General features: G+C 44.2%; 1 protein-coding gene across 3 annotated transcripts in view; it reads right to left on the bottom strand.

Moving 5' to 3' along the window:
• The window catches only part of CRAMP1 (cramped chromatin regulator 1), a 121,033-nt gene extending 96,093 nt beyond the window's left edge, over positions 1-24,940 (bottom strand). The window contains exons 1-5 of one of the 3 annotated variants that reach the window (XM_077828027.1): positions 24,552-24,940; positions 21,637-21,986; positions 9,417-9,610; positions 8,252-8,405; positions 4,901-4,984 (exon numbers count right to left, since the gene is read on the bottom strand). In XM_077828027.1, coding sequence (XP_077684153.1) covers positions 4,901-4,984; positions 8,252-8,405; positions 9,417-9,610; positions 21,637-21,985 — 781 coding nt within the window. In that variant the 5' untranslated portion in view covers position 21,986; positions 24,552-24,940. Of the gene's footprint in view, positions 1-4,900; positions 4,985-8,251; positions 8,406-9,416; positions 9,611-21,636; positions 21,987-22,441; positions 22,506-24,551 lie in introns of those variants that run through there. The other 2 variants (XM_077828025.1, XM_077828026.1) reach the window with 2 other exon arrangements.
• Between the last annotated feature and the right edge of the window lie 1,947 nt (positions 24,941-26,887).

Genomic DNA, 26,887 nt, shown 5'->3' with positions numbered 1-26,887 from the left:
CTTCCGTCCTAAGTGCAGGACCCTGCACTTATCCTTATTGAACCTCATCAGATTTCTTTTGGCCCAATCCTCCAATTTGTCTAGGTCCTTCTGTATCCTATCCCTCCCCTCCAGCGTATCTACCACTCCTCCCAGTTTAGTATCGTCCGCAAATTTGCTGAGAGTGCAATCCACACCATCCTCCAGATCATTTATGAAGATATTGAACAAAACCAGCCCCAGGACCGACCCCTGGGGCACTCCACTTGACACCGGCTGCCAACTAGACATGGAGCCATTGATCACTACCCGTTGAGCCCGACAATCTAGCCAGCTTTCTACCCACCCTATAGTGCATTCATCCAGCCCATACTTCCTTAACTTGCTGACAAGAATACTGTGGGAGACCGTGTCAAAAGCTTTGCTAAAGTCAAGAAACAATACATCCACTGCTTTCCCTTCATCCACAGAACCAGTAATCTCATGATAAAAGGCGATTAGATTAGTCAGGCATGACCTTCCCTTGGTGAATCCATGCTGGCTCTTCCTGATCACTTTCCTCTCATGCAAGTACTTCAAGATTGATTCTTTGAGGACCTGCTCCATGATTTTTCCAGGGACTGAGGTGAGGCTGACTGGCCTGTAGTTCCCAGGATCCTCCTTCTTCCCTTTTTTAAAGATTGGCACTACAGTAGCCTTTTTCCAGTCATCCGGGACTTCCCCGGTTCGCCACGAGTTTTCAAAGATAATGGCCAATGGCTCTGCAATCACAGCCGCCAATTCCTTCAGCACTCTCGGATGCAACTCGTCCGGCCCCATGGACTTGTGCACGTCCAGCTTTTCTAAATAGTCCCTAACCACCTCTATCTCCACAGAGGGCTGGCCATCTCTTCCCCATTTTGTGATGCCCAGCGTAGCAGTCTGGGAGCTGACCTTGTTAGTGAAAACAGAGGCAAAAAAAGCATTGAGTACATTAGCTTTTTCCACATCCTCTGTCACTAGGTTGCCTCCCTTATTCAGTAAAGGTCCCACACTTTCCTTGGCTTTCTTCTTGTTGCCAACATACCTGAAGAAACCCTTCTTGTTACTCTTGACATCTCTCGCTAGCTGCAGCTCCAGGTGCGATTTGGCCCTCCTGATTTCATTCCTACATGCCCGAGCAATATTTTTATACTCTTCCCTGGTCATATGTCCAACCTTCCACTTCTTGTAAGCTTCTTTTTTATGTTTAAGATCCGCTAGGATTTCACCGTTAAGCCAAGCCGGTCGCCTGCCATATTTACTATTCTTTCGACTCATCGGGATGGTTTGTCCCTGTAACCTCAACAGGGATTCCTTGAAATACAGCCAGCTCTCCTGGACTCCTTTCCCCTTCAAGTTAGTCCCCCAGGGGATCCTGGCCATCTGTTCCCTGAGGGAGTCGAAGTCTGCTTTCCTGAAGTCCAGGGTCCGTATCCTGCTGCTTACCTTTCTTCCCTGCGTCAGGATCCTGAACTCAACCAACTCATGGTCACTGCCTCCCAGATTCCCATCCACTTTTGCTTCCCCCACTAATTCTACCTGGTTTGTGAGCAGCAGGTCAAGAAAAGCGCCCCCCCTAGTTGGCTCCTCTAGCACTTGCACCAGGAAATTGTCCCCTACGCTTTCCAAAAACTTCCTGGATTGTCTATGCACCGCAGTATTGCTCTCCCAGCAGATATCAGGAAAATTAAAGTCACCCATGAGAATCAGGGCATGCGATCTAGTAGCTTCCGTGAGCTGCCAGAAGAAAGCCTCATCTACCTCATCCCCCTGGTCCGGTGGTCTATAGCAGACTCCCACCACTACATCACTCTTGTTGCACACACACAGGTCGGGCCCTGCCCCTGGCCTGAGGGATGGTTAGAAGGTCTATGCCTATTGTTCCTGCCCCTACAGCAGTAAGTATCTTGCTTTGGGCAGGGCTGGTATTGCCTCTGCTGCTGCTGGGGTTGAGGCTTGAAGGGCTTTCTCTGTGTAGCAGGAGTGTGCATCCCCAGAGATTTCATAGTTGCCCTCGAGTCTTTTAGGCTGTGAAGCCTTGAGTCTGTTTGGTACAAAAACAGCCTTGTGTCCTCAAAGGGAAGGTCCTGCAGGGTCTGCTGAACTTCCAGGGGAAGCCCGGAAGCTTGGAGCCATGCAGTTCTCCTCATGACCACCCCAGAGGAGATGCTACATGCTGCAGAGTCAGCCAAGTGGAGGGAGGCCTGCAGAGATGTCCTGGCCACTGCCTCCTCCTCCTCGACCAGAGGTGAGAACTTCACCTTCAACTCAGTGGGGAGCAACTCCTTGTATTTGGACAGAGTCCCAAGAGTTAAAATTATATCTGCTGAGGATAGCTGGTTGGTTGGCTAGCCTCAGTTGTAGGCCCCCCACAGCATAAACTTGCCTGCCAAAGAGGTCCGTACATTTGGCCTCTTTAGCCTTGGGTGCCGGTGCCTGTTGCCCCTGGAACTCCTTCTCATTCACCGCCAAGATCACCAGGGAGCAAGGGTGTGGGTGGGAGAATAAAAACTTGTATCCCTTGGAGGGAACAAAGTATTTCTCTCCACATTCTTGGCGGTGGGCAGAATGGAGGCTGGAGTCTGACACAGAGTATTATAGTTGTCGTGAATAGTTTTAATGACTGGCAACGACACCCTGGAAGGACCTTCTGGGGTGATAATGTCCACCATCCGGTCCTCTGACTCAATGATTTCCTCCCCCTGTAGGCCCATGTTACGGGCAATGCGGTGGAGCGGATCCTGGTGTGCCCTGTGGTCAATGGGCAGATGACCTGAAGCTGACGCTCCTGCCACAGTCTCATCAGGCGAGGATGACGAGAAAGCAAGTGGGGATACAGGGTCCTCGTGGCCCTCTATGTGCCCACGTTGCCCCAGGGTTGCATTGGACTTGTCCATTGGTTCGACACAGTCAGATGTGACCTGGGCTATGGGTGGGTCTGGAACATACTACCCTGTAGTATGAGGAGGCAGTCTGGATAGGGTCGCCTCTGTAACCCAAGGAGCAGGTCCATCCATCAGTAACCGGGAAGGATGATGTCCCAATGCCACCAACCTAGAAACTCTTGAAGGAGTATCCTGGGCCTGATGGAAAGCCCACGGCATCCAGAAGGACCATTGCATGGCAGATGGCCACTGTGGCTGCAAGGCCGACTGTGCGTGTCTCTGGCGCTTATCCGACCTATGTTTACTGTACCACGAGTAATAGGAGTCGGCCTCAGAGTCAGAGGATCCCAAGGGCGATGACCACAGTGGTGCCGACGATCCCAGAGCCAGCGGTCGGTGCCGAGAGAAAGAAGCCGGGGATCGGAGCTGCGACAATCATGTTGGGAATCAGTGCTGGCAGTCCCACTACCGAGACTGGTGCCACATGTACAGTGCTGAAGAACGGCTGTTGTGCTTCGGTGCTGTGTCTAGGTGCCAGCCCAGCAAGGGTGTTCGCGATCGGTGCCGAAAACCTCGGCGCCGAAGACACAAATTGTTGAACTCCCGGCACTAGGCAATCTTGTACCAACGCCAGTGCCGGGCAGTGCTGCGGCAATGGAGACCGGGAACAGTGCCAGTCCGGCAACAAGGAGAGCCTTATCATTGCGGGCTTGCCTCTAGATGGCACCCATCTAGGCGGTGCCAGAGGCATCTCTCTAACAGCAAGGGGCTGAGGTGCAGTAATTTCTATAAGCTCTTTGGCAGCCTCAAAAGTGTCCGGGGTGGAGGGGGGCTCCAACGCCTTGACCAGGCACTGCCCTGTCAGAGAGTCACGGAGTGCCAGGCTCAATGGTGCCACCTGGCGCGCTGGAGTCAACAGCACAAGGTCTTGCTGCTTGGAAGTCGAGTCCTTCCTCTGGGGCAGCAAAGTCTCCCCGATGGTCTCAATCTCTGAGGAGAGCGCCCTCTGTCCGCTGCCTTATGGCGCTTGTGGGCCACCGGAGATGTTGACCGGTGCTGGGGCGCTGCTCCTTGCTGTGGTGCTGGGGATCTTCATTACCAAGGGTGTCTCACAGCGTAGTCCTTCCTTGGTACCGATTTGTGGACCGATGCCAGAGCACTCTGCACCAAGCTTGGGCCCGGGCCTTGGCAGTCAGGTGCTGCTGGATGGAGTGTGGCTTCCATTAACAACTGCTTCAAACAGAAGTCGCATTCCTTTATAGTTCTGGGCTTGAAAGCCTTACAAATCTTGCAGTGCTCAGACTGATGTGACTCCCCTAGACACCTCAGGTACGAGTCATGGGGATCGCTATTGGGCATAGACTTTCTGCATATACTGCAAGATTTAAATTCTTAGGCTTGAGGCATGCCCCGAAGCCCAAGGTGGGATGAGGGGAGAAAGTATAGACTTGGTGAGTGGGATCAAACTACAAATAACAATTAACTACTAAACAAAAACAGGGTAGGACTAGGTAATAGGCTAAGGGAACACTTGCAAGCAAAATGCAGTTCCAATGCTGCCACAGATGGTAAGAAGGAACTGAAGGGGGATCGGGTCAGCAGGGTCGTATATTGAGCACCATGAGGGCACCACTCCAGGGGGCTCCCTAGCCGACCTGACGGGAGCTGCTGAGGGAAAACGTTTCCAACGACCACGCATGCGGCGCGTGTACCCCAATTGGCATTAACGTGAACAAGCACTCGAAGAATAAAATAAAATCAGGCCTGTGTTTTCTGCATTATCTGCATAAAGAAAGCTAAATAAATATTATGTTAAAGAAAAATGGGAATCCCATGTGACTGGCCAAAAAAATTCTTCTAGGGAAAAAAATCCCTTAAGAAAGCTACACAACACAGAATTGCACCAATACAACAAGCAGACATTTTGAAAGCAACCAAAGCACAACAGTACAGGTCAAGCCCAGTCCTCACGGTAGATTCTAGAGTAAAAGAAACTAGAGGAAATTCATACTCACAGCCCCCAATCTTCTTCCTTAGTTCCCCATAACAGACTAAGCCATAAAGCTCCAGAGAGGATTTTTTCAGACCTTGAGAAAACACTGTAAAACAAAATAGGTATCAGGCGAAATATGAGACAGAGAGCGCCCTCTCTGCAGATATGCCACTAGCTGCAATAGACCAAGTAACTTTCCTTAGTGAAAGGGACAAAAATCCACATATTTAACAAATACACAAAGATCTCACTGCAGATAGCTCTAAGTCCTATTTCACAGTAATGCTAAATCAGAGGAGTGCGTGTATTTCATAGCTATGACTTTATATCTTGGAAATGCAACATTTTTATACAAGATCAAAAACTTAGAAGAGATTTCACATAATTTTAACAAAACGTTTCAGCAAAATGAACTGAAGTTAGAGGTGACAATTTGCTATTACCCCACAACTTCATCACCACTCAAGTTAGCTGTCTATAACTATAATCAAATTAAGTTTCAAGACACATTGATGCCTTCTAGAAAACTCAAATATACGTACGTCTGTGTGTTGAGTCACACACACACTTGAGTTTTCTAGAAGATATCAGTACATTTTGAAATTTAATATATGTATTTTTTCTAAATTTTGGGTCAATTTCTGTAATTTTTTCTTCCAACAACAGAATACATTGGTGTGGGCATTTTATTTGTATTGTGGTAGCATGTTACAGCTTATATCCACAGCTAGTGTTAAAGAAAACCCTTTGGCATACAAATCAGACCAAGAAATATTTATACCTGATGCTGCGGTGACCATTGCAATTCTCTTTGATTTGCAGGCTACAAATAAGTCCAAAATTCAGCCATATGCATTTTCACCAGTACTCAAGTTTAGCCACATGCTCCTCAGATTCTTAAGCCTCTACACTGGCAGCTAAGAAGCTTTCATACCTTGCAGATTTAGGTATTTTACCTTCATTTATTCATTTCTGCTTATCCAGACCACAACTGACGATCTACTTTGGAAGGACTTCTGAACTTATATGCACATAGGCTTCTTCCAATGCTGAATTTTCAGGGTCATTTATTTTTAAATTAAAAACTAAGGCTTGTTTGATCTCACAAACTGTGACCATCTTCTGTGTATAGAGGGAAAATTCGAAGAATACCTATGCTAACTGTGCTTTACAAATGGAAATCATCTTAAAAATCCTAATCTTAAGGGGCAAGACCAATCAATTTTTAAAGGGATTTTACTATAGAGCCTTTACATGCTGTTTCTGTTTTCCGAGAAGCATGCTGTAACACATGCTAAAGAACTACTTTCATTTGCAACTGGTCATCAGCACTGAAAAATCTTATCTGTCTCTCTCAGACAAGCACACTTCTTTAATAAGAGTAGTTGTATCTGTAAAAATTAACGGGATGAACTGATTGTGGGGATTATGGCAAAAGTTAAAGAACTGTTTAAGGGCAAATGTATTTAACCACCTTCTAGATGTAACAATATATACTCCTGAGGGAATTCTGCGCTACTACACACATGTAATTAATGAGTCACGCATCTTTTTAATTTTTTGCGCAGAAAAAAAAAGCCTCTGCTGAAATGTTGCTGCAGTTCTGCCTTTTGCCCCCCAGATGGTGCTGTGGCAATAGAACAGCGGCAGCTCCCAGCCAGTGAGGGAAAAGAAAGAGCCTGCCTTCTTTGCAGCACCTGTCACGTCAGGTCAGGAGACAGACAGCATACGGTGCTGGGCGGTCAGACAGGGGCTCATAAGGGCCAGTGGGGGAGGACAAACTGGGGCAGGGGCTGAATGGGAGTGGAGGCACAGGACCACAGAGGGGAGGGAGGTGCAGGGCCACAGGGACACATGTGGGGGAGGGAGGACACGTGGTCAGGGGGTGCAAGGACACATGGAGTTCAGGAACATTGGGACAGGAGCAGAAGTGCCTGACTGAATGGGAGAGGATAGGAGTCAGCCAGGGTCTGCATGGAAGAAGCTCCCTCCCAATCCTGCCCTGCCCCCCCCAAAAACCTGTTCCATACTTTTCCCAACCATACCCAACAACCCTTCAATTTCACACCCAGGCTCCTTCCCAGCAATTTACTTCCCTCTCTCTCAGTTCCTCCGTTATCTTTGACTCCCGCAAGCCTCTTCTGAGGGGTGCAGGAAATATGGTTCTGTATTGTAGTTTCAATGAATTATTACTCGGAGTTCTGTATTAATATGCCTAGTAAAGAATCTATTTGTTAAAAAACATTTCCTGAATCTTTTTTGTTGTCTGTATTGTTAAACATAGTTGCTGACAGGTATTTTGAAATAAATGACAGAAATAATTGAAACTGGTGTGATTATACTGTGTTATTTTGACAAATAAAATATGCAGAATTTTGCAGAATTTTAAAATATTGTGTGCAGAATTTTTATTTTTTTGGCGCAGAATTCCCTCAGGAGTACAATGTACAACTACAATACAGGATCAGTAGAATATGAAAACTAAGAGGACCTGTACTTGCTGCTCAACTTGCTAATATAAGAGGTACTCCTGATTAGTTCTTTTGAATGTTAAAAGATATTACAAGTTTGGAATTCACACACTTTGCAAGACAGATTTTTTTAAGTCCATCATCTAGACAAGGTTACCGGCAAACAGTCCTGGACCCTAGTTTCACTAAGTACATACAATTCAAGTGAATTCAGAACTCAGTTAGCACTAATTACTATCACAGGTATGAATCACTATTGCCAGTTACTTGGCTATCTGGTTTCCCCACCACTGTCCAACAAGGGGGAAAAAAACATACATTGCGTAGGATTACCTTGGATTGTCCGATCAGTGAAATAAAGTAACTTAGACGTTTACTGAGTATACAAGTGCAAGAAAAGTTCACCATTTTGGCCATATGTTAGCATGCAGACTAATTTGCTTCTTACTGGATTTTGCTTGACCCAAGAAGTTAGGAACGCTAAAGTCATGATTTGCTACAATGCTCTGGCTGTCTATCATCGCAGTCAAAACGCTTGGAGCGGTGACATCCAGGATATGTTGGAAGATACATCTCTTTAATCTGGCTTTTTGCTGATTAGGTCAATAGTTAGATGAATATTTATTATAGGTGCATGGGGTTAGTAACAGAGGAATGGTCTTGTTTTCTAACTGGAAAATATTTTGTTTTAAATTTGTGAGAGTGAGCCTATTTGTGGCCATGACAGGTACAGTACAAGGTATTCAGCGATATCTTAATAGTATCCGATATTTATTTTTCTTATCTTCACCATTCCTGTGCTCTGAGATCATATTAAAAGACAGGACTCCAACTCCCACCAAAAGGAATACTCATCCCAGACCCTGAGCTGGTCATGGAATCCACTCCCACTGCATACTCACCATTATCAAAATCAATATATTTAGAGATCTTGTGCCAGGTGCGGTAGTAGAAGTGCCGGACCTGCTCTTTGTTCTTCACCATGCTTGCTGGTTTACCTTTCTTCTTGTACTTCAGGGCAATGTTGTTCTGAATAGCTTCAAAGTCCTTCCCATGCTGAAAAAGTACAAGATTCAAAACCAATTAAAGAACAAAGTACAGAGGATAAAAAGGATGAGGAATCCCATCTAATGACACAGACTATCGTCTTCTGGACTTTATGATCTAGCTAGGGCTTTTCCATTTCTCCTATCCAGTTATAGGCCTGGCCAGATCCTGTTTAGGAGTTTAAGACTGCGTGACAGCTGATGTGAGAGGGTTGTTCTTTGCCAAAGAAGTTTTCCATTTCTAACTTCTATAAAAAATTCTATAATAAAGAACTGAGGTTATGCTGCCATGTAAAAAAATAATGCAGCACAATTGTATACATTTTATTTCTGAAGGTTGAGATGGGGGCACCATATGTATTTTTCCCCACTGGAAACAATTTACACTACTTTTAAATTGTGCTTTTATTACAGTCATTTTGTAAATGAAAATAAAATACTAATCACATGATTTCATTGTCAGGGCTTGTGTGTTCATTATGGAATGCTCACATCTTGCTGAGGATTTAACATTTTGTTTTTTCAGGCAGATGGAATAAAATAGAGAAATGGCCCTATCAATGCACAGGAATGATGCAAGTTTGTTCATTACATCTCGAGACAGGCACTTTATTTTAATAGACAACCTCAAACATGTACAAATTCTATGGACAAGGGAAGAAAACAGGAGGTTTGGGGGTTGCATGCATATAGTAAACTGATTTCTTCTTCTAGCTTCACAGTGCCTGATGATTTTAAGCAGATAGCTTTGGGTCTGCCTCAGTGCAAGAAGATGGACTTGACTTCAAGATCCCTTCCAGCCCTACCTTCTTATGATTCTATGGTTCACATGCATTGTGCAGCCAATTGTGCTCACTTGTATACAGGATATGTGCACATACAAAACCAATCTGAAATGTCATCCTCTACAAACTCCCAAATCAAGTTTTCATTTAAACATAAAACCAAGCCAGCCAAGCATGGGCTCCATAAGAAGCACCAGGCCAGCTGCCTGCCTTTCTTCTTCCATATACAAACACACCTCATAAAGTCCCTCAAAGAAGGTATTCTTGTCCTCTGTGCTCCATGATTCCCACTGACGTCTGACCTTCTTTCCTTCCTCCTTCTCTCCACTTGAGGTCCCCAGGCTCCTGGCAGCAGTCTTAGAACTCCCAGCAGGAACACTGGGAGGAATTCCTGATGTGCTACCAGATGAGGTCCCTCCATTATCTGTCCCTTTAGACAACAAAAGTGAAATTAGAAGCATTGTGAGAGGTCACATAAAGGGGAAAAATCCTAGAGAATTAAAAGAAAATATCTGATTTCTTGACTGTACCATGTTTTCCAAGGTTTTCACCTGAAACACATTAGGCAGATGATGAGTTGCTGAAAGCTATGAAAAGCAGCAGTATGCCTCAGCAGGAGGGTTAGCAGGCAAACACAATGAAGGCTGGAGTGGGTCAATTGTACATCTCCAGAGAGATGGAAGATAGGTGAGAGCATCTCTCTTCAGAGGTGCTAGAGGGATGATGCAAGCTGCAGTCCCTATACTGGTATATAATAAAAGTACATATGCCCTGGCACAGCTGAAAAGAACCTAAACACAATGTTGAATAGTGATGTGCACATGAGTAATCCACTGAACTGAGGGCTGCAAGATCCAGCTTTAAAACTCAAAACTGCAATACCTCAATTGATTAAAAAAGAAGCACTAATAAATGATCACATCATTCATTGGAGCAGTGTTCTCAGTAATCCCCTCTGCTGTACATAAAGCAGTATCTTTGGAGTGTGATGACTCTGAAGTTGTGAGCTGTATCTCAAAGATGAACAAGCCCCCCATCGTCAACACCCAGTCGCATGTTGGTCTGACTGCTCTCCATAAACACGACTGCCTGTCTGGAAGCAGCACCCTTGTGCTTAGGTATACTTAGATATTTTTGAGGTCAGGCTTGACAAAGCCCTGGCTGGGATGATTTAGTTGGGGATTGGTCCTGCTTTGAGCAGGGGGTTGGACTAGATGACTTCCTGAGATCTCTTCCAACCCTGATATTCTATGATTCTTGTCAATTTGTCAACATTCCAAAAGGCAAGATTCAGAGAGTAGCAGAATCATGGGAACAGTGAAAATAGGATGATAAAGCTGGATGGAAAAGGAGGTAGCTTAAAAGAAAACGGTAGGGAAGATGAAATGAAACTAAGTGCAAAGGAGGTGAGAGGAAGGAGGGAAGAGAATTTCAGGGAATGGAAATAAGGCAAGAGTTAAGGTATGTTGACACTGCCCACGTTACAGTGCAGCCGTGGCAGCACTGTGACGTGGGCAGCATAGACACGCTTTATCGCTGGGGGAGAGCTCTCCCGGCAATTAAAAAAACCGCACCATGAACGAAGGGTGGTAGCTTTATCGCTGGGAGTATGGCTCCCAGAGATAAAGCGCTGTCTATACTGGTGCTTTTCAGCACTAAAACTTTTGTCGCTCAAGGGGGTGTTTTTTTCAGACCCCTGAACAACTAAAGTTTTAGTGCTGAAAGTGGCAGGAAGACACAGCCTAAGTCATAGTGCAATAAGGTTCCATATTACAATTATTTCATAATAACAAAAGCATTTTAGCTTCTGCATTGTTCTGGTACGATCGCTTTGGGTTCTCACGGGCTCCAGCATACTAGCGGCTTTCCAAATAGTGCAAAAGTAGAAAAAATTCTCTCCTCCTCCAAGAATCCTAAATTTATTAATCCCCCACAATTCAGATGTCATTGAAGGGAGTTGGAGCTCTTCTCTATTCACCTTAACAGTTCTTTAGCTAGAAAAACCCTAGATTGACAATCAGTGATAGAATACAGCATAATACTAATTTACAAATCTGACTGTTCTCACAAAAAACATTGCCCAACCCCACTTCTCTATGAAGATTTTAGAATGTTTACTGACTACGTTACATTTTAAAAACAAACAAACACTATCTTCAATAACATGCTATGAAGCACTAACGTTTTAAAATTAGACTACCATTGTCAAAATAGAGATACATTTTGTCACACAACAGCCTCCATTTTAATATTAAACCTGAGTTTAATACATCATAAAACATTACACTGATGACCACTTCTCTAGCTAGCTATCACATTTGGTTGAAATATTGGATACTCATACTGTCCTCACACATAATATTTACCTTTGTGTCATTTTGTATGCCCTGCTTTCCTGTTATTTTAAAGAGAATATGTTGCCTTGATTTGTTTTTATTATTGTTGTTTGTGAAATTTTGTGAACTGATGAGTAAGCAATCTACAGTAAATTTCCCAGCTCTTTGTGTGAATTAGCAAGATGCTATTATATATGCTTAGGTTTAAAAATAAACTATTGAATAAATATTTGAAAGCAGCTTTTCCATTTACCTACCAACTCTGGAATTCAAGATTGTGTTCCCCATACAAGAGTTGGGGACATCGGACCCTAATAGCATTGCAACAGAGTACAGGGAATTGAACTATTCTAGGTTTATTACATTGTGCAAGGGAAAGAGAAACCTGAATGCAAAACTTAAAGGAAAGCGTGACTACTTTTGTTTCAAAAGACTAATGGTTACTAATTTGGGGTGTTAAAAATAGTTTTGCTTTATATTTTAAATAAGGTAATTTTGATTCAAATGTAACATAGAATATTCCAAACTAACTTGTTTAAAAATATTTTGTAAGAAAATTTGAAATTACGTATTTTTCTTTTGAGTGTAACTGTACAATATTTCATATGAAGTGCATAGTTAACACAACAACAATTTTAAGACTGTTTCTTATGGTCTCCTAGTTTAGACTTTATCTTTCAACAGAAAATTATTACTACCTTGGGGACTGTGTGAACCAAAAGGAGGTTCAGTCTATCAGAAGTAGAGAAAAATCAATTTCATTTTTAAAATACTTTGCAAATAAACAACTTTTCTATCCCCTGAACCTAAACTCACACATTTATAGAAAACTTTGAAAGATACAAAAACTGTGAAATAAACAAAATCCCCAAAAGGCTCGTATTTTGACATTAAGACTTGATAGCTTTTTATAGCAAAACCATTTGGCACTGCTAATAGGTGGCTCAGAAGAAAAAAAGCAGTTTTAAAACCAAGAATTGCTTATCAAAAGAGACAGATCTGAATGTTTTTTCTAATATGTTATTTGAAAATGACATTTCAATCTATCATTACTATAAAGATTTCTCTCGAAAACATAGATAGAGCCCTGCAAATCTGAGACATCTGCTTTATATCCACAGATATCCGTGGACCATGTTTTGCAGACCAGATGCAGATACAAATTTTGTATCCGCGCCGGGCTCTAGACTTAGGGGGAGATCCTGTAGAGAATCTATCCCTGGGAATCAAGATCCTAGTCTTCAAACCTCTAGCCAACAAGGGGAATTCAAGTCTATCCTCTTTTTGCAAAATCCTCCTCCCTCATTACTGTGCACAATGCTGTTCACCAGCTAGTTGCCACAACCTACCCTAGTGTGGCTGCATTGCAGCGGGGATTATCCCTATCACATAACTTTATAAAGTATTTTGCATGAAAGGGACTGAAGAAAATGAAGATATTCATGCATCATTATGTTTTGCCTCCGGAAATCCATGATTTAAGTTCTCGCAATACTACTTATATATATTTTTTACACACACACACACCCCTCTCCATTGAATCTCGCCATCCGTCACAAAAGTTGTTGGATACCGGAAGAGGAATATTTCAAGAATCTCAGTTAGGTGTCTATTCTAAAAAGAACATTTATAAAAGGACCTCATTGCAGATGAGGCACAGAGGCTATTCTTGATCTGTCTGTTGACATCAAGTTACATGAGTCCCAAGACTGGTCATCCCACATGATCATATCTCTGACAATTCCTTCCACTACCCTACACATGGGAGAAAGAACTCTTGCACAGTAGGTAGAAAGCACCAAGTTTGGAAGCAAGAGTTCTTAGCATTTTGTTCTTGTGCTACTAATTGTAAAGGCAGAAGTTTCTGTACATGCTGATATTTGCAATGACCTGTGAGGTACGAGTCCAAACAAAACTACACGTATGAACCCTACAGCACTGGTGTTTTGGCTCCATTTACTCATTTTGTTAGTGCAGTGGTCCCTACACATTTATAAGCCTGGTAGTACTGGTACACGAGACTTCTGTGACTGGTGCTTTGGGCCCCACTGCCTAGCTTCACCATGTCCCTCTGTGCTGGGTCTTTGGGCCTGCCTCTCCATCAATCGTGCAAGTTTAAACCTCTATAAATTCTGGACAGTTGGTAAAACCTAGTACTTAGCCTGGTAAACAAGTACACGTAAATTAGGAGGTCGGAAATCACATTAGGCTGAACTCGACTCAATTTTTAGTATGTCGTCTGGACTTCAGAAAACAGCCATTTTCCCTCTCGTGTGGTTTGAGTTTCATCCTCATGATCTTCATGTTCTGATTGCGAGAACCCAGATATTCTACTTAGAAGCATGAAGACAGAAAATTTGCTAAAAAAATTGCACTAAAAAAAAAATCTAAGGATTGAAATGCAAAAACCTAATGTGCACGTTAGAAACAATGGAATATTGCATACATCAGATACAATAGATGAGTCAGAGACAACACTGGTGTCTCATAAAGGCTAGTCACGAAGAGTTCTTCCATCCAGGCTCCAAACAGCAGCTTAATGTTTGGTCTCCCACACCCCCACTGGCACCTTTTAAAAGTCAGAAAATTCACAGCTTCACCTGATGGGTCCTGCATACAAAGGGTCACTCTCCATTAGAGTCTCCTGTACCAGCCTAACTGAACATACGTTAGATTAAGCTCCCCTTATCCACATTCTACAGGCCAATATTAAAATGAGTACAGTATACAAAATGCCATCTTCAAGGGTCACTTGTCAGCTGCCTGCTGAACATCTACCAGGTATATCTGTTGGAAAAGAATGTTGTTTTTACTGTTATTCGCACAGAACAAGGGCAAAATTAAGAGTTAAACATGCTTTTGTCTCCATTTCCTAAAAGGATATCTTCTGAATACCATCTTTTAAGACATATGGAAAGATTATTTTTGAACAATCTTTTTAGATGTTTTGGCCTTTCATTATAGCAATCAGTAACACTAAGACTGCATATAACTTCTTCAGAAGTACTTCTTAGCTGAAGGATTGTATTAGAAAGACTATGGTAGAAAATTCCTTCTTGGCTCAGGAATTTTATGTAAGCCCTTGAATTAATTTAATAGTCCAGCACAGTTACATAGCAAAATACTTATCCCTATTGCCCAGGTGCACTTGTGTAAGGTGTAAAGGTTTACGTTTCAGAAAGGTTACAAAAGCATCCTGCTACTTTCATAGCGATATCTTTCTTGTTGAAAAAGCAACCAAATGCAAGACAGGTGTTGAAATTTCCTCACTGCTCTCCAAACAAATAAGTCCCATTGTTAAACCGCAGTCAACTTCCTTTCATTGGCCAGATATAACACAACAAACACTGCAGTGAAAAAATGAATCTATCAACCCCACAAAAAGCATGTACTTCAGGAATTCAGCAAAGCATCTTGACCTGTGGGGCAACCCTCCAAAGCTGAAGCCTAGATCTGATTTGCTTTCTGCTCAGAGAGGGAAAAGCAGCTCCAGCTAGGAATAGGATAAAAAGCAGGGATGGCTGATGATTCATTTTGAGTATTTGCCCTGTAATGGGAAAACTAATTCATAGCCTGTTTGCCTTCTACAGCAAATGGCATGGGCCTCTCACAAGTACAAGTCTAGGACAGCACTAGCCCCCTGGATATGTTCACACCGCTGTTTTATTACTGACACTTGATGCTTCAAACAAGGCAATTAAAAGGCCAATAAAGATGAAGCCTAATGGCAAGCATCTTCCATCTCCCCTACACTACATGCACAAATCAAACAGCTGAAGTGCAGCTAAATTTGTTTCAGTATGTCCCATTCTAATTGCTGTCAGGGAACTATACACAAAAAACATAGTTAGAAGCATTCCCTACACCAGTGGTGTTCAAACTGTAGGTTGCGACCTACTGGGTCGAGGCAGCTCTGGTCAGCACCAGCAACCGGACCATTAAGTCCGGTCAGCAGTGCTGCCCGTCTAAAGCAGGCTAGTCCCTACCTGTTCTGACACTGCACTGCGCCTCAGAAGCGGCCAGCAGCAGGTCTGGCTACTAGGCGGGGGGGCCACAGGGCTCCATGTGCTGCCCCCAGCCTGAGCACCAGCTCCACACTCCCACTGGCTGGTTCCCAGTCAACGGGAGTTGGGGGTGGAGGGTTGTGCCTGCAGGCGAGAGCCGCAAGGAGCTGCTTGCGCGCCTCCACCAAGGAGCCGGACCTGCTGCCAGCCGCTTCCGGGGCACAGCGTGGTGTGAGGATAGGCAAGAAGTCTGCCTTAGCACCCCGCTGCGCTGCTGACCAGGAGCCGCCTGAGGTAACCCTGGTTCCCAATCCCCTGCCCCAGCCCTGAGCCCCCCCCAATCCCAGAGCCCCTTTCTGCACCCCAAATCCCTCATCCCCAGCCCCACCCCAGAGCTGCACCCTCAGCCCAGAGACCTGACTCCCTCCCACACCCAAAACCTCTGCCCCAGCCCAGAGCCTTCTCCCACACCCTGAACCCCTCATTCACAGCCATACCCCAGAGTCCTCACCCCAACCCTCATCCCCAGCCCTGAGCCCCTCCCATACCCAAACCCCTCATCCCCAGCTACGTTGGGTCACAGGCATCAATAATTTTCTTCAACTGGGTCGCCAGAAAAAGTTTGAAAACCACTGCTCTACACAGTACATACTTTAACAAGTGCAGAGATATACATGGCTAGTATGGGCATGGTACATCTGCATACATTGTACATCATTTTAAATAAATGTGGCATGAGGCTCCCACCCACAGTAAATCAGCATTCACTTGCTCTCACATTAAAAGAAAGGGCTAAGAAGAGGTGTGCATTTTAGACACCAGCACTAAGCATACAACTGAGTGCTCATTTGTATTTTCACCTTGGAAAATTACTTAGCCAGTTTAAGATATGACAGAGATACTGTTAAGTTTATGTGAGCACTTCAACTATAATCTCTTTCGCTTACACACATCCCTTACAGGATTTTATAATATGGCTGGGGAGAAATGCAATCAGACAAAAAAAATCATTAGTATACAATGGCTTAGCCGGGAAGAGGTTTTTTTATGACAAAATTTAACATAGAATCTAGCTAAGTTGTACATACACAAAGTTGGGATTTATGGACATATTGTGTGTCAACCCACCTGGGGCACAGTTTATTTTAGAAAGTATCATTAGACAGCATTCCTTATTAACTTGTTATAATTAAGGATATGATTTAGTCATGGAGTCTGATTTTACCAGACCTCTGTGGCTTTAGCTTCAGCAGTGAGTGGTGGGGATGGAGGTGGGGCAGTGCACCCCCCACCCAGCTGTGGCAGGAGCTGGGGCTGTGCTTCCCCCACCACCACAGCTTTGGCTCGGGCTATGTGACCACTTTCCTCTCCCCGGGCAGGGACCTGTGCCCCCCCTCCCCCCCAAAAAAAACAACCCTGCAGCTTTGGCCAGGGCTATAGCCAAGGCTGTGCCTCCACCTCCCTAAGGCTGCAGTGTTTCAGCTTTCATCCCTTACTCCTTCCAACTCTCTTTCTCCCCGTTATATTTAATAAAGTCATGGACAGGCCATGACTCCCATGAAGTTTTGTTTATTGCCCACAACTTATCCCTGACTTTTACTAAAAATAATCATGACAAAATCTGAACCTTATACTATTTAACATACAAAAGTTATATCCTTAAGTGGAAAGGTACAGTTCCCATCAGTGTTCCCCCTAAACCACATGGCTGTGCAGCCACACCCCCTACTGACATGCACCAAGTGCAACTCAACGCCTTGTAGGCAAGGGAGCTGCACTTTGGTGCTACTGTTTGGGGGGTAATGAGAGAGGTTCTGCAGAGCTCTCCGATTCCCTGGTCATTTTCAGAACAAGGAGGAGGGTGCAGTAATAAACTTGGAACACAATGAATGAGTCAACAGGGAGGAAGGAAATGGACTGATTGAATGAAGGGATAGACTGAATTAGAAAGGAGGTTTTAAACAGTTATTCATTATCCAGAGATAAAATCAATTTTCAAAGCTCAAGGATAAAATAAAAAAAAAAAAAAATCAAATATCTCAGAAAGGTTTCCTGTTTGCATGAGTGTAATTTGCAGTTAACCAGTGCCCTAATACATGTCCTATAGCACATGCAACTCATGGAGGCCCGAGAATCAATTTGGGGTTCCTCTTTCTAGTGAATTTTACAGGAACAGCTACAAAAGAATATTTAACAAGATGGAGCATTTTCATTCAATCCACTCCTCCAACTGAACAACTTTCTGACTCACAGGAACTACTACTGAGGAAGCAAAGAACACCATTTAGCCCATTGGGACTAAATCTGGAACAGTAGTGCTGTAAAATGCTTCCAAACTTCTGGAAGAAGCTTCTATCTTGGGTGATCCATCAGAGGGCTACTGTCTCCTTACATTCATTCATTCATTCTCTGAACAGAGAAATGGGTTAAGTGCAGGAATGAAGACCACTTAACTTTGCCTCAAAATATAGCTGCAATATTTAGCAAAGACTACAACACTCTTAGTATTCATTTTTGCCAAGATGCTCACAAAAGAATTACTTATCTGTTACACACAATGCACTAGATAAATCACTCAGCAAGTGAAAAAGTGGGCCGGAAGAAAAAAACAGAATTGATGCTTCACTTCAAGATGCTGTTTATGTCACCTCTTTCCCTAAAACTGCAAAATGCAACAACAACTCAGTGCGCTACTGGAGCAAGAGCTGCAACCCAAGAATCCAACTGGAAATACATTCCTACTTATTTTAAAGTCAAAGTTCCCAAGAGATTTCCTTCTGCTGAACAGAATTGGAGAAAGAGGATGGATAAAAAGTTCCTTAAACTCCACTGATTCCTCTTCAAACTATAGTCAATCTATTTTTCCCCATTACTTTTAATTATATCCTAAATATAAGTTTTTTATTTATATAATTGGTTTCCTAAAATGATATGCCCAAACAGCACAAATAAAATTGATTTTCTTTTTAAACCAAAAGACAAAAGCACATCACTTACAGGTAAATCATAACAAATAAATGATGAGGCCCAACCAATGCACTGTGACAAGCTACTATTTAAAAGCAGGGCTTTGGAGCAGAACCTGCGGAGCAGCTCCAGAGCAGTGGAGCTGCAGGTTTTTGCCTGGAGCTGGAGCAGAGCCGGAGCACAGCTCCAAAGCCCTGTTTAAAAGAAATTAAATGCCATGTTTAATGACTGTACCTTTGCTAATTTCCCTCCTGACACCCTCTCCACATATTCTCAAGTGAGCGTTCTAAAGATTCTAAAAGAATTCTTTAAGAATATTTGGAAAGGTAATCATGAGTGTATTAGGGATGTAAGAGTTTAGCCAGTTAACCAATAAGCTTGATGCTTATTGGTTTCTCTTAATGGTTAAACTCCACCCAGGGTCCCAGCAGCCACGCAGCAGGAGTCCCAGCTGCTGCCCCGTGTGCCTGGAGTCCCTCCAGACTGCCAGGGTCCATCACAGTTGCCAGCCCTGCACCCAAAGTCCCAGCTGCTGCCCTGCTGCCACCGGGCATCCATCCCGGTTGTCAGGGGACCGGCAGCAGGGAGCCCCATGTAAAATGTAGGAGTGCTGCAGCACACCCCCCCCCACTATAGTTCCTCAGGTAAATGTTTAACTGTGTAACCGACAGAACTGTAATCTAGAACCGATAGAACAGTTACTGTTTTTAAATGTTATTTACATCCTTAGAGTGTATTATTTGAAGATCATAACACAAGGTGGACTTCTGATATGGTCCAAATGTAGCTGTAGAATGGCCAGTGTTAACATGGCCCTTGAAGCAGTCATCTGGCAGCAACATGCCAATGGAAAGGCTTGAGCTCTCATAGCAGATCCAAAGGTTTGAGGAATCCTACATGAGTACTGCAGCAAAGCACAAAGCACTGACCATAACCAGCTCAGATGCATAATTTTTTATGGGGGTGGGGAGGAAGGGTTTGGGTATGGGATGGAAAATGAGAGAGAGCAGCAATTTTTAGCTCCGTTTTCTTTAAAAGCCTCCTCCCTTCAATTTGTTTCCTGCAGGAAGCTCACAGTGTGTGGTACTTCACTTGGAAAGTAAACCCCTTTACATTTTGATCACAAGACACGTCGTCATCACAGACAGAATTTAGACGAACCAGTAAATGTTTCAGAGCCTACATCTTTGGACATAAAGAATTCAAATTTGGAAGCATCCCACACTCCACAGCTCTATTCTCTATGATTCTGACAGATACAACGTCAGCCATATCAGAGGAACCACCTCCAATGCCTTCACAGCAAAACTAGCCAAGTGGAGTTTCTAGCTGCTCTCAATTTGAAATGTGTTATTGACGGTCCTCAATGATTGAATAAAATTCCCCAAAACATGGACAAAATAGAGTCAGGTACAGTGACTTGTTTCTATAATTACTGAAAAGATTCTAGTCATTATATTCACAAAACGAAAAGGAGTACTTGTGGCACCTTAGAGACTAACCAATTTATTTGAGCATGAGCTTTCGTGAGCTTGTAGCTCACAAAAGCTCATGCTCAAATAAATTGGTTAGTCGCTAAGGTGCCACAAGTACTCCTTTTCTTTCTGCGAATACAGACTAACACGGCTGTTACTCTGAAACTAGTCATTATATTGTACTGTGCATAACTTTCTTTTGTTAATTTTAGTATGTGAATCTTAAAATAAATGGAGTCTGCTGATTTAGTGTAAGCAAGGCTATTTCAAGCCATTCCACTGTTCTGAAAATGTGTGTATGCATTTAATGTATAATATACACAAATACATACGCATTTACCATGCTGATTATGGAACATATACATCCCAGAGATATAATACATTAATACCACTCACAATCCTTAAAATAATTAGCTGCATCAAAGTATTCTTCTGTTTATTTTGTTTGTTTAAGTGCATTGGGGAGAGAATTATCTAGACTTCTCAGTACTAGGCACCCCACATTGAAGTTCTGCTGAGGCTTTAAAAGATTAAGTAGAATTTACTAACCTATAAAAAGTACTTTCATAAACTTTACAAAAATATTTGCCACACAACATACTTAAATTTTTGTTTAAATACACCTTGCAAAGTTATATTTTATTTATTTTTAATGCAAAGCTAATATTGATTCTCAGCATTTTTACCTTCTGTATACTATGTGAAGATTCAGTAATTGGGAAAGAAGAGATAAGGTGACCTCTATAACATATTTAAGAAGTACCAAGTTATTTTTAAGGACAGATGGAGGTAAAAATTGCTTACTCAGATAAAAAGGCTAAGAACAAAAACATTACTTATCCTCAAAATAATGAAAATACACTTAAGTATTGGTGCCCAAAAGTAACTAAAATTATATCCAAGTATCACTCAACTATAGAGCCAGGTGTCAACCAGAAAGCACAGTTTGCACATAATAGAACCAAGTCTCTCCAATACCCTTTCCCCGTTCCCTCTATATAGGGAAGCAACAGCTCTGATGAAGTCATCCATGGAACTAAAGTAAAATAACTAATCGAAGGGGTTAACATATAAGTGCCCTGGACTATTCTGAACTAGTAACACACTAGCAGAGGATGCTGCACAGAACCTAAGGCAACATGGTTAGACATGTTTACAGTATGTACATTTCAGACATGTTTCCAAAGCCAGAGCTCTTTGTTGCAATAGTCTCACAATTTATGGTGTGGGGGACAGACTGCAACCTCTCTTTCAGATATTATCCTGCACACCCAATAAATATTCTGTTATAGCCCAATGCTAGTAATTGTGTGTGTAATCACCTAAATGAACCCATTTTGCTACATTCTAATTTACGAGCCAAAATAAAGGAATTTAGTGAGGATTAAAACAGAGTAAATACAGGTGTTAAATACCCTCATTGATATTAAATGGAGAGCAGGGAAATATCCATGCACACATCCAAAGTGCCCATTTTTGCAACTTAAACATGACAGTGGGCAGCATTCAAGCTGAAGCCTTGAGACACAAAGAGGAATTCAGCTACTACAAGAAACAAAACAAAAAACATCACAAAAGATAGCATCTGCAGGACAAAACTGTCAGCCTCTGAAAATGCACTTGACCCCCACCCCCACCCCTTAGGTGTGTTTTAGGGGTGACAGAATACAGTACCTTTTCCTTTTGCAGTAGTGCTGCTGCTATTGCCAACTGAGCAGGATGCCTGAGAATCCTTCCTTAACCTCTTGCTCTGAGGTCTGACACTGGACCTGAGAAAATGATGCTGGTCCTGGCTGTGAGAGGGCTGGAGGGAAGATGGGGCTTGGGGTAAATTGGGGCTGGATGAGGGGTTATTAGTGTTGTTGTTAATAATCTTCTCTTCTTTCTTTGTGCTGCTCCTGCCTGGAGCTGCCTCTCCTCCTCTTCCTGCCCCTTCTTCCAGGGACTCCTCATCTCCTCCTGCTCGCTTGCCTAGCTTTTTCACCCCTTCCTCACCGCTGCTGTCTCCCAGCTTCACTGTCATCCTGTTGGGGAGGAGACAAAGAAAAGAGGGGGGCAAAAAGTCAAGCCACAGACCCCCACTAGAGAGGGAGGAAAATCCTTGAGCTGAGAGGGGAGAAGTTTAGCTGCAGAAATTCCTCTCAACATGGCCGCCGTTGTTTGTTACTAAATCCCCTTTCGTTTGCTGTCCCGACCCAACAACCTGTGCCGAAGGGTGGGAGGGGAAAAGCCCCATAGGAAACCCCCCAAACCACCCCAAAAGGGAGCCAGGCTCCCCAGCAGACCCCTGGCACCTTCCTGGAGGGATTAGGAGCGCCTTTGGCAAGGAAATTGACAAGCCAAACTCAGGCGTTTGGAAGCGCTCGATAGGCACACACAGAGAGAGAAAAAACAGCCACCAAAAAACCCACAGCGAAACAGGGGGAGCGCAGAGCAGGGACGGGGCCCCTAAAAGTGACTCGCCACCATCCCCTCCTACCCATTGTGCTGTTCCTCTGGCCCAGGGGGGCTCTTCTTTCTCCTCACCATGGAGCCGAGGTGATCCGACCTGCTGAGGGGGGGAAATTCATATTCCTAGATGCAGCAGCAGCTACTCCTCTCTGTCTCTGTCTCTCTCTGAGGCTGGGACTGGCCAAGGCTACAAAGATTTCCAACTCCCCCCGCCCCCGCCTCCAAATTACTAGGCACCTTTCTGCTTTACCCTAAGCTGGAACTTTTTCCCCAGGAAGGTGGCAGACCGTCAAGTACACAATGAGCCCAAAAGCTCTGGTGTCTTTGCAAAGGAGCATCGCTTTGGGGGCTGATTGCCTGTCAACGTTTGCATTTTAAAAACGGCACACCGGGAGAGGATTTGGATTTCCAAATCCAAAAACTTTGCTTGCTACGTCATCAACTTCCAGCATTTTTATACTTATTGTAAGCCCCCCCATCCCAATTAAAAAAAAACCTACAAAACGCTCAGATCCAAACATTTGTTGTTGTTTTTTTCAACCCTAAAGGAAACCGTTCAGCTCAGAGATTCTGCAATCACTTTGCCAAGTAAAAAGTTTAAGCACATGGATTTGTTACAAGTCCACTTGACTGGGCTCTGCTGCCACTGAAATGCATTATACATCATCGTTAATTCCAAAATTGGACCCACTTTGGACCCATTGTAGCCGATAACCTGACCACTCGCTTTGCTTTGGTTCATAAATCTGCTCAATTTTAAATTCAGTGGAAAATATCACACTACACACGAAAGTTTTAGACAGTGAGACTTTTAGCAGATTTAATTTTTACAGAAAGGAAATATATTACAGACACTATATCTAAAAACAACAAGACTACACCTTTCAATAAAGACGCCATACTAAAATAAAACAGAACGATCTGGCAACAGCAATGCAATTGCCTTATCACAAAACCAGAATCCATAGTCCAACTTAAATTAAGAAAAACTAACTACCAACAAAAAATAAAATTCCAAGTAACAAAACTAAAACATTTAATACACACTGAAGTGAATACAGAAAAAGCAGACACGAACATAATGCATTTGTAAAGGGAGTCTGTTGGCTGCACAACCTTTTACAGTAGTGATTTTGTTAAAAAAGGGTGACGTTAAAAGTACATATTTTTCTCTCTATGCTTTAAATTAAGCCATTATATTTACAAGTGTAGAATTATTCTGGAAAAATGGTTTCTGTCAACAGCGTACACAACTGGGCTGAACTACACATCAAGGCACTTAAACCCTGAATACATATTAAAACGTGGTAAGCGATTCACCTGACAAACCACCTCAACTACAGACAACAAGGCAATTTACAGTTTGCTCTTTAAAAAACAAAAACAAAACCACTTTACCTACTAATAAGACTAGGGGTGTATGATATTTAAGGGGGTTTCAATCCCTTTTATTAAAAGAGGGTAGTTACAAGCCCACCATTTGTTTCATGGTCACAAATTAAACGAATACATCCTCCAACGACCAGGGCAACAGGGAAGAAAATGTACCCTCCCCACCAGAACAAAATCTGCATAATGAAAGTCAGTGTAATGGCTACTGAAGTTTCAGGAAAAGCAAGTCTCAGTGTAACCAACAGTTTCTTTTATAAACTGTTCTGGCTAAAATCTCTCATGCTTATCACAGTGCAACTCTCCTCCCAACCCACACACCCAGCTGTTGTCGCGTAACTTTCTTCTCCACATTACACTCGTTTTCCCCTTTCCTCTAAAACGGAAAGATCTTGACACCTGTATAGCCTTTGCTTTTCCATATCTTCATGCTCTGCTACCCCTTCCTCTGGTAAAACCCACACTCCCCTCTATGGGCACTTCTCTTCTTTCCAAAAATTGTATTAAAACTACAAAACTGTGTTTTAATAAGGAGTTGATCTGTGGTTCTTCAGTCCTCCTTTAGAGCCAAAGACACATGAGAGGGAAGACAGCGGCAGCCTTCAGGTCCCACGGGGCAAAATGCCGTTCCACACACACAAATATAGATGCCAACTTTTGATTCCTGAAATCGCTCCTCTTTTTCCTGATGCAGAGATTCCCCCCGACCCAGATCACACTAGAGGCCCCATCTCCTAATGAAGCTTTACCTGATGCATCAATACCGCGCTGCAGCCTTTGCGCCCCAGGTTTTCCGGTCGATCTTCTGGCTCTGGCAGCCCCAGGACCCCCCCAGCTGCACCCCAAATCCGCCAGCTCGTACAGCTGCCTCAGCACGCCAATATCCTTCGGTTCCAGCTGTCCCCCCACACCCCAGTAGTTTCTGCAGCAGCCCGTGCTCGGCCGGAGAGGCGAAGCCGGCTCCCCCAACCACGGCCTCTGCCCCCGGCCGGCGCAGCTGGCCGTTCTCCGCGGGCCCTCAGGCCCCCCCGACCAGAGCAGCAGCCCCCACCCCTCAGCTCTGGAGCTCGATCCTGCAGCGGGCCGCGTAGAGGAGTCCTGGCAGCGGGACGCGGTTCCGCTTCCTCGTCGCCCTGAGGCCGGCGGCAGCGGGGGAAGCGCGGCGGGCAGGCGCGGGCCCAGCTGAGAGCGCGTCGATACCCCCAGCTCCTCCCTCCAGACCCCAAACAAACCACCCCATTGGCCGATGGCGAACGGGCGAAAGGCGAGAGGCGGGGTCCCGGCCACACCGCTGGCCAACCAGAGAGCGGCGCGCGGACGGTGACGCAACCCGAAGGCAAGGGGACAGGCGGGATCTGGCCAGGCTAGGCAGGGGTGGAGCGGGACAAAATCAAGAGGCTTTGATTGGCCGAGTGAGGGCCAATGGCGATACTTGAGGGCGGGGCCTGAATATGGAATTTCCTTCAGAAGCGTCCGGAAAGGGGTGTGGCCTATGAGATTGGCGTTTCCCAGCATGCAGTGTCGCGCTCTGGTCGGGCCGTTGCCCGCACTGTGGGGACAGCGTCTTAGGTACCGGCGGGTTCTGAGGTCTTGTCATGTGGGAGTGGTAACATATCCGGGGAAGAACTGTTGTCTTCCAGAACTGAAGAAGAAACATAGCAGCCCGCAGAGCAGGGAGCTGTATTAAATATTATCCCCATCGAGGATGGTGTAGCTGTGTTAGGGCAGTGTCTTTTAACCTTCCCAGAGGCTGTACCCTTTTCAGGAGGTGGATTTGTCTTGCATGCTCCCAACTTTCACCTCACTTAAAAAGTACTTGCTTACAAAATCAGCCATAAAACTGCTAAATTATTAGTTTTATTATTACTGAAAAACTGCTTACTTTCTCATTTTTACCATATACTTATAACATAAATTAATTGGAATACAAATATTGTACTTACATTTCAGTGTATAGCCTATAGAACAGTATAAACAAGTCATGGTCTGTATGAATTTTTAGTTTACTGACTTCGCTAGTGCTTTTTATGTAGCCTGTTGTAAAACTAGGCAAATATCTAGATAAGTTGAGGTACCCCCTGGAAGACCTCTGTGTACCCCCAGGGGTAGTCCTGGTTGAGAACCACTGTGTTAGGATTTTCTGCCACTTGGCTATACTGTGCTTAAGGGTACTGACTGAGGTGGTCACGGTCAAAGAAGCTGCATCTCTTGTGTCACTGCATGAAGGGAGCTCTGTAGCCAGTCCAAATCTGGTACAGAAGCCTGATCCGCTGCTAAGTGATCTGCAACCTACCATGTACAAGGGGTATGTGATGTGTCAGAAGTAAAGGTAACCTAACTAGTGCTAGAGGATAACAAAAATGGAAAGAAAACAGTGAAGAAGAAAAAAGCAACAAATGCTGCAGGATCAATCCCATCAACCTACCATTCCTCAATGCCAGAAGCACTCACTTCCCCTCTTTCCTGTGGGTGCGTGACCCCCCTTTTACCCCCAGCCCTGCCCCCATTCCAACCCCTTCCCTCAATCCCTGCCCCAGCCCCGCCTCTTCCCACCTCCTCCCCTGAGCACACCACGTTCCTCCCACACCCTCCTGGAGCATGCTAACGCTGCCAAACTGCTACTTGGCGGCAGCTGGGCGGTAAGCGCTGGAAGGTAGATGGAGGGGCGGGGACACAGTGTGCTCAGGGGAGGAGGAGGAGGTGGGGCAGGGATGCAGAGCACACACTAATTTTTCCCTGTGGGTGCTCCAGCCCTGGAGCACCCATGGAGTTGGCGCCTATGCTCATTGCCCCAGAAAATTTCAGCTTTGGCAGACCTTCAGAATGGAGAGAGTAGAAGCAGAGCTTTGCAAGATTTCACATTGCTAGTAAATTCCACCAGGAAATTGGAGCCATCCAGATATTGTCTTTAAATTATGCTGTGGGGAAGGAGGCAGAGTATATCTTAAAATCCTGTGATTTGCTGATGATAGTCACAAAGATGACCATTAAAGAGTTCTGGCTATGTTTGATGCATACTTTGTACCCCAGAGAAATGTGGTTTATGAAAGCATGTGTTGTCAGCAGAGAATTCAAGAACCAGGGG

The sequence above is a fragment of the Eretmochelys imbricata genome, chromosome 10 (genome assembly GCF_965152235.1).
Source record: "Eretmochelys imbricata isolate rEreImb1 chromosome 10, rEreImb1.hap1, whole genome shotgun sequence".
NCBI classification, from domain to species: domain Eukaryota; kingdom Metazoa; phylum Chordata; order Testudines; family Cheloniidae; genus Eretmochelys; species Eretmochelys imbricata.
Note: the sequence above shows the minus strand (reverse complement) of the source record. Positions and strands in the feature narration are given on the sequence as shown.